The sequence below is a fragment of the Citrus sinensis genome, chromosome 3 (genome assembly GCF_022201045.2).
Source record: "Citrus sinensis cultivar Valencia sweet orange chromosome 3, DVS_A1.0, whole genome shotgun sequence".
NCBI lineage: Eukaryota > Viridiplantae > Streptophyta > Magnoliopsida > Sapindales > Rutaceae > Citrus > Citrus sinensis.
Window position 1 is genome coordinate 36017340 of NC_068558.1, and position 8002 is coordinate 36025341.

Consider the following 8002-nt stretch of genomic DNA (forward strand, 5'->3'; position numbering starts at 1 on the left):
ATGAAACAGTTTACAAAAAGAAGAAATGAGGCAGCCACTTGGAAAAATCAGCTGACCCCTAAGGTGTTGAAAGAGTTGGACAAAAAAAATAAGATTGCACAGAAGATGATTGTACAAGCTTCTGGTGATCTTAATTTTCAAGTCATGGATAGAGGCTATAATCCACCTAGGAGGTTTATTGTGAAGCTGGAATGTAGAACATGTGATTGCGGTTATTGGGAAATTGCTGGCCTCCCTTATCAACATGCTATAGCTGCCATGGGATATGCAAGACATGAAGTTCATGAGTATGTTCCAACCTGCTTTAACAAACAAGCTTACCTTAGCACATATTCAGTGATGTTCAACCCCCTTCTAGATCAGTGTACATGGGAGCCTACAGGAAGGCCGTTGATTGACCCACCAATTGTTGAAAGAAAGATTGGAAGGCCCAAAAAATCTAGAAAAAGAGCAGCAAATGAGCCTCAGAAAGAGAAAGAAAATTCTTTGTCATTTGCTCATTTTGTGGTGGTTCTAATCACAACGTGAGAAGCTGTTCGTTGAGGCCATCTGTTGCAAGGGCAAATAAAGCGAGGAACAATAATTTTTAGGTATATTTAATGTTTAACATGCTATGGTTGTCAACATGCTATTTATTATGTTTATCATTGTTCTTTATATGTAACTATTATTATTTAATATTGTCGTTATGTTTACTGCAAAACTGTTTTCTAGGCATTAACAACATCAAGCCAACCATTAAATACTTCACAGCAAGCAATAACGAGAAGAAAACAGGTGTTGCTTGCACTTATATTTCATTTTTTGTGCCTTCATAGTTCATTTTATGTATAATATAAAATTCATTTACAAATCAACATATTTTATAGGCGCTAGCAGCAAAGGCAATTGGTTTGGGCCAGCCAGCAGCTACTGCATCTGAAACAGCAAGAAAGGTGTTATCTTGGTTGAATATTGTATTTTTTGTTCAAGTTCTTAAACTAACATAATATATAATTTAGATACCTAGTGGCCCAGGTCAAAGTTCAAATGCTGGAACAAGGAAAAGAAGGGCTCTTCGAGGTGCTAGAACAAGGGAAAGACAGTCAAGTCCAGGACTGAACCAATCCCAAAATCCATCTCAAGCTTCAATTATCACAGGTTCTTTGTAATAGGAACAAACTAAACTTATTTAAACAAACTAAACTTGTTAACTTGCCATTTTGGTTTTTATTTGGCATATTATTGGTTATTTCCCTTTTAGATAATTATATGGTTGTCAATGGTCATTTATGATGTATTTTGATGATATGATTAATGGTTATTTTGGTTTTACTTTTGGATAACTATGATATGATAATATTTTTCAATTATTGTGGTTAACGAAATGTTATTTAGGCTGTATTTAAATGAATTGCAAAGATAGATACTAGGACTGTCATAAATAAGCTTTTATTTCAGTAATGCATGTTTTATAAAATACATTACATTTTAATAAACGCAATTGCACAGAGGCACACTAGTAGTATTATTATATATTTAAGCTTTCCTTCAATGAGCCTAAGCCTTTTCTTTATCTTCACCATCTCATCAGCTCCAAAGTTTACTGCATTTGGTTCCAAATTTTGATCATCTACCATTTGATCACTACTACTAGGGTATATGAGAGCTTCAGTAGTAAACCATTGCCAAAACTTGCATTTATTCAACCTGCATGACCAAAACATTGCATTAGGATTTTGTGGTGTAGTGGAAACCATAGCACACGCCTGCATGCCACACCAGCAGTACTTAGGAATGCATTTAATTTTTCTATGTGGCTGTCCCCTGGTTGCAGAACTTGAACTATAACTTGATGCCATTTTGAATGTGTAGTTGATGTGTTTCAATGAATAGTTAATCAAGTGATGTGTGGATGATGGTTGAGCAGGTCTTGAGTTTGAATGAATGAATGGTTGAGTGGTTGTATAATGTTTCAATGTATTATGATGAGAGCTTCAGTAGTAAACCATTGCCAAAACTTGCATTTATTCAACATGCATGACCAAAACATTGCATTAGGATTTTGTGGTGTAGTGGAAACCATAGCACACGCCTGCATGCCACACCAGCAGTACTTAGGAATGCATTTAATTTTTCTATGTGGCTGTCCACTGGCTGCAAAACTTGAACTATAACTTGATGCCATTTTGAATGTGTAGTTGATGTGTTTCAATGAATAGTTAATCAAGTGATGTGTGGATGATGGTTGAGCAGGTCTTGAGTTTGAATGAATGAATGGTTGAGTGGTTGTATAATGTTTCAATGTATTATGATGAATGGTACAGTTAGATGTGTTATGGATTATGGTTGTATGAGGACGTTTATATGGCTGGTTGTATAAGGAGGTTTACAGGCCTAGTTGAGAGCAGCTTGCATGGTTGAATGGCCTCTTCATGCATGCTGATTCTTGTGTTTATATGCCCCAAAATTGTAGCCGTTGGTAGCTAACGGCTACAATATAAAATCTGATTATTTTTTGCTTTTTTTGGGGTAAAATCGTAATTTTTATTTTGGGGGGCAAAATAGTCATTTGACTAAGTTTCTGTTAGTTTTGGTAACGGGCTACAAACGGAAGTGGAGAAGTGAAACAAAACGTAAATTTAGGTGGATTCCAGCAAAAAAAAAATGTGTATTTTTGATAAAGTGGGAAAAAACAGGTGGATGGTGGAAATTTTCCTTTAATATTATTATGTATTCCATGAAGCATTTATGTTTGATAGTACAATTTAATATCATATTATGATTATATGTATGCACATTATGTGATTGATCAAGTAATGAGAGGTGCTTGTTAGTCACCATTTGTGTTCCCTTCTCGTTAAGTGGCCTGCGCGTGTATATTGAGAGTTAAATTGTTCTACACTTGCGACATAGTTAATTTATGTTAGGTATTGAAAGGTTTTTTCCCTTGCTCTGCTCACGCAATGATAATCCCGACAAGTATGACAGTTATTTTTCATGGGTACTCTTTAGTATAGTTGTAGTTTTATCATGTACATACGAATGATTTCATGTTTGCTTATATACTATGTTTACTGTAGAGTTATGTCATATGATTATGTATAAGTACTAGTACACTACTTATTTATATATATATAATTACATCTACGCACTGAACTGCAAGCTCGCTATTTTTTTATTTACCATATTTCTCCAAAGTTTTCGCAAGATTTCAGTTCAGTTTCTAATCATTGTAGGTTGGGCCACGATTGCTATATGACTTGTTATATGAGGTTCGAAGCCTCTTCATATGTTTATAATGAAGGCCTGGGGCTAGTTATATTCATTAATTAAGTCATATTATGAGCTTTAGATATAAGCACGAAACAACTGATACAGTGACTATGGCACAATTCACCTTGGATCCGTTAGAAGGGTCGATCGAGTCGTGTCACAGTCCCTAACAGCTGTTGTATCTCAACCAAGTAAATAAATTGGCAACGGTTAATCTCTTACCATGTAATTACTGCTCAAAATTGAATCTAATGTTGATATCATGATATGAACTGTGAAAACAATCTTGAATTTCCTTCACTTGCACCCCTATAACTGAACAGAAAACAGATTCTTACGCCCTGTACTTGTATCCTCTACATAATTAATCTAAAAAATATACATCTATTTATCCGAAATGCACATTCGGCTGAGGATTGTAAATGGCAATTTATCCTTCTTCCTCTTATTTGCCTTATCGGCCTCTGCTTTATGATGTTCTCCCTCATGCTCTTTAATTGGTCCAAAAGATACTAAACGTGTGTCACATAGCCTTTTCAGTTTCGTCCCTGCAGATATTGCATCAAAATTGTCTCCAATAACAGTCATTCTTGTCCTGTCCTTCGGGTCAACTGATAAACCAGTAATCCCTGTGCAGTTTAAACCAGGAAAGTGACTGAAATTGCTATTGTTGTAACCAGATGATAAAATTATAGTTAGTTTGATGAGAACACCTGGAGTAAATGGAATGAAACTGAACATGTATCCATCAGTTTTCCTTTTCTAATACACAGTAAAAAAAAAAAAGTCCAATTTAACTCATCACACACCCCCGCTCCAGCTAGAATGGGCTTAGACGAGCTCACCAAATCAAACAGACGGAAAGTTACAGTGCTCAATTCATTTTCCCTCTAGCCAAAGAAAATGACAGTAATACATTTTGGTTCTAATCCGCTTACATGAATGGTGAAGGAATTGTGTTAAAATCGTGTATGGTAAGATAGATACCTTTAAATTTAGAGACAATGCTGAAAGCTGCTTGCTGGGCTATATCATCATGTATTTCCAATTTAAAAACTGCTTTCTGTTACGAAGCAATATTAGATATAGTTCAGACCCAAATCAAAGTAAAATATACAAGTCAAAGCATGATGATTAATATTAGCCGTTAAATCCAAAGAAAGAAAGATAGTAACCAAAGCAAGATATGATCAAGAGTTGAGGGTGAAAAAAAGGGTCCTGGTGATATATAGATGCCAATCAAGCTCAAAATCACAACTCAATATTTGGTTACTACTTGGAGTATAGAAAACATACTTACCTAGGATTCAGATATATCTAAACTATATCTGAATCAGAATAATCCGTAGTTCCATGGATGTGAAATACTATAATTGCACTGCCTGTCAGATTCCTCATGCCTCTCATCATCTACTTCTTCAGTTACAGATATACAGGAAAGAGATAGAAGCGAAGAACGTTTAGTAAATAACCAGATAGATAGAGAGCAAACATGCCTTGAAGTTGAATCTACTAGTACTGTTGCAGCTTGAGAGATTGTTGGCAGCGATGTCGCCATCGGTAATGTCTGCAACACAAGTTTCATCATTAATTTCTTCAATGCAAGGGTAAGTAGGAGAGATTGTTCGTGGCCGCGGTTGCTGCAAAAGAGACAGGAAATGGATTGATTAAAAACAGATGGACAGAAAAACTGAAAGCATATTACTTGCTCAACTGGTTTAACACTGACAAATTTCTATATAAGAACCTACCAACAACTCGCAATATTGGCCTGTCAAGCTCAAAAATCGAATTTTTTAACGCCCCTACAAGCTCAGGGAGATTACTATATAAATTATTGTCTTGTAGGGGGTTTACTATATAAATTATTGTCTAGCGTCTAGATTTGGTGGTGATTCTTAAAGTGGGGAGGCATCACTCACCTTATGATGCTGGCAGCGTAATAACTTAAGCATCGTATAATTTTGTGGACACATGCTTGAATTGGGTGATCCAATGGCAAAATACATGAATATCTGAATTAATTCGGTTTCAACAACTACAAATTCATTTTAATTTACAGCCTCACCTCAAAATCGGCATTCCTTTGTCTATAATGGCTGGCTACAAGTTTGTCAACCGAATCCAAGAACCGAAGTAACCGTTGATCAAGTTTCTTGACCTCCCTTTGGAACTTGGTTAGCGTAATGTCAGAATTCTTAAAGTTGTCCATTAGCTCATCAACGTCGTGAGTGAGGCTTCTGAGGTCAGCAAACAGTGGACAGAGCAACCAATATCGATAGGATCTATAGCGCTCAGCATTCCGAAGACAGGAAAGCACTTCATTCAATCTGCAATGTAGCTGTTTGAAGTCCTTGTTATTCCATAAAGAAGTAGTGTGGAAGTCTAATTTCTCTCGCGCCATATTGAAAAGGACGACGAGTTCCTTCACCATTAACTCTGCTTTAGATTTTAATTTCTCCGCAACATCATTGACAATCCCATCTGTCAGTTTAGATTCAGGCCTACAGAGATGTGAAGACAACCAACAGCTTAATTAATTACTCTCAGGCGTAGTAAAGCTTTTCCCAAATATGCTTCTTAAAAATTTGTGGATATTCACAGTAGAGATGGACTCTATATACTACACTGCATACATGCTGAAAGAGTTAATTAAAAGACTAATTATTTATTACCTGGTTTCATTTGAATCCCATCCAGCAAGATCGGAAGCTTGTTTCAATGCATCCCTCCATATCTCCAATCTTGGCAAAAGCTTATGGTTCTTTTCATGCTGAAGAAAAGCGTCTCCAAAGCTTCCGAGCTGCTTCCGGACATCTCTCGGAGGTACCTGGTAGAATACAGGTATGACAGTTTGGTACAGTTTCTTGCATTCCATGATCTTGACAAGTTCTTCCAAACACCATCTGGAACAAGCATAGGTTTTTGAGAAAATAACAAGTGAAATCATTGACTCTTCGATTGCTTGCATAAGCGCCGGCATGATCTCGTCTCCTCTCGTAAGTTGTTCGTCCCTGAAGGTTTTTATACTCTCTCGAAAAAAAGCAGCAAACAAATGGCTTCCAAATTTTTCACGAATATCCTCTCCTCTAAATGTGACGAAAACGTCATAGTCATATTTCCATCGACGACAAGAAGAAGATGACGATGAAGATGAAGCCATATATTAACCAAAAAAAAAACTTAATTACTTTTGCAACAAAAAGAAAATTCTTGTTATTAATTTGCAAAAAGGAGGAGGAGAAGAAGATGAAGCCATAAACGAAGCTTTGTCTTTGAAAGTCAACTTGCTCATTCTATGGAGATGCTTAAATCTGATGCGATCATATTTTATTCATGAGGGAGAAAGGGAAGCGGCTTAAATCAAGTTTGAGATGAGTTGTGATGATGATGGCGATGATGATGGTGATGATGATAAATAAAGAAAATAATTAAGTGAAATAATTGAGCTTAAGTCAAGGTTAAATCTTATGAAGGAACCAAGGACAAATTGAGCAAAAGTCAATGAGGGCAATCCTAAAGCTTCAGATGATGATGGTGATAAAGATGAAACCAAAAACAAAATAAAAATTTATGCAATTAGATGCTTCATGTATATTAATATCCATTGAGGACGAACACAAAAAGAAGAAGAAGAAGATGAAGACAATGATGAAGATGAGGCCATTGAGAAAGATTTTTTTTTTTTTATTTGGCGAAAAAAATGGACTGCAATCTGGAGATGGCTTAAATATGAGGAGATGATGTTATTTTTCTTTTGGTTTTGGGATGATGATTAAATCAAGTTTCAGAGCTGAGAGACGGGCTGTGACAGACTCAAAAGCCTGATTTTGCTCAATTGGCTAGATTACTGTTCCTAGTCAATTATGAAAAGACAAACAACAAATTTGCATGCCACTCGTGTCTCACGTTAATTAATGATTAGTTAAATAATACATTTTAACAGAATTACCGCCAAAACAGTGACAGAAACACCTCCATTGGCCTCTGAATGTGGAAAATAGACCAAATTTGTCGATGCAAATTGGAATTCATTGTCAAGTCATCGATAATTGGTTAATCAAAACAACAATTCATTTAGGACACCTTTCTAATTTTATTTAAACCCTACAAAAGATTTGGCAACTGTCAAGTTAGAGATGCTCCAATAACAGCAACTACATGTGTTACAAACTGCTTAATTTATCGATTTCATGTTTTTAATTTGTTTCTATATGCTAATTATTTAATTCTAAAATTTTTCTTTTCTCCTCGTCGACAGCAGGCATTTTCTGTTTAAAAAAGGCAGGCCAAACATTCTAGCTCTAAATCAAGGATCAAATAGCCGTGCAGCAGCTAGCACCAAACCCAACACTCTCCAAATAAGGATCAAGCTTGCAGATTTGGATGTGTTCTTTGAATGTTCAACTTTTGATGGAGAGATTAAACAAGTGGGACAGGAGAATATTTTGAGAGAGAGGGAGAGAGTGTTGAGTATGGTTGGTGTTCGGGGGGGTGGCGGGGGCGGAGGGGAGAATTGGTTTGAGAGAGTAGTTGAGCGAAAGTGACAACGAAGACTTTTTCTCCTTTGGCTAATTAATTATGTCAAATAAACACTTACTGGTAAAAATATAACACCGCACTCACCCCACCCTGAGCTAGTCCACTACTTCCTCCCGGTTTGACTAATTTCACAGGCCACCGAACCGAAGACCAGACCTTTGAAATATAGAATGAAAGCAGACAAATTGAGCAAATAAATAATCAA

At 36.2% G+C, this 8002-nt stretch overlaps 2 protein-coding genes across 2 annotated transcripts; one reads left to right on the forward strand and one right to left on the reverse strand.

Moving 5' to 3' along the window:
* On the forward strand, window positions 1-528 carry LOC107176602 (uncharacterized). The gene has a single exon (XM_052436037.1). The coding sequence runs from the start codon at window positions 1-3 to the stop codon at window positions 526-528; it is 528 nt and encodes a 175-aa protein (XP_052291997.1).
* A 2956-nt stretch (window positions 529-3484) lies between these two features.
* On the reverse strand, window positions 3485-7061 carry LOC127900906 (uncharacterized). Its single transcript, XM_052436275.1, has 5 exons — window positions 5931-7061; window positions 5324-5759; window positions 4752-4895; window positions 4243-4318; window positions 3485-3884 (listed from the first exon to the last, which is right to left on the reverse strand). The coding sequence occupies exons 1-5, from the start codon at window positions 6416-6418 to the stop codon at window positions 3640-3642; spliced, it is 1389 nt and encodes a 462-aa protein (XP_052292235.1). The 5' UTR covers window positions 6419-7061; the 3' UTR covers window positions 3485-3639.
* Window positions 7062-8002: the final 941 nt, after the last annotated feature.

Excerpts from the sequence above, each read along its gene's own strand:
- LOC127900906 (XM_052436275.1), bottom strand. The coding sequence starts at position 6,418 with ATGGCTTCATCTTCATCGTCATCTTCTTCTTGTCGTCGATGGAAATAT. Across the intron at positions 5,760-5,930 it reads TGGGATTCAAATGAAACCAG|GCCTGAATCTAAACTGACAG; the intron begins GTAATAAATAAT and ends ACATCTCTGTAG. Across the intron at positions 4,896-5,323 it reads AAAGGAATGCCGATTTTGAG|CAACCGCGGCCACGAACAAT; the intron begins GTGAGGCTGTAA and ends TCTCTTTTGCAG.
- LOC107176602 (XM_052436037.1), top strand. The coding sequence starts at position 1 with ATGAAACAGTTTACAAAAAGAAGAAATGAGGCAGCCACTTGGAAAAAT.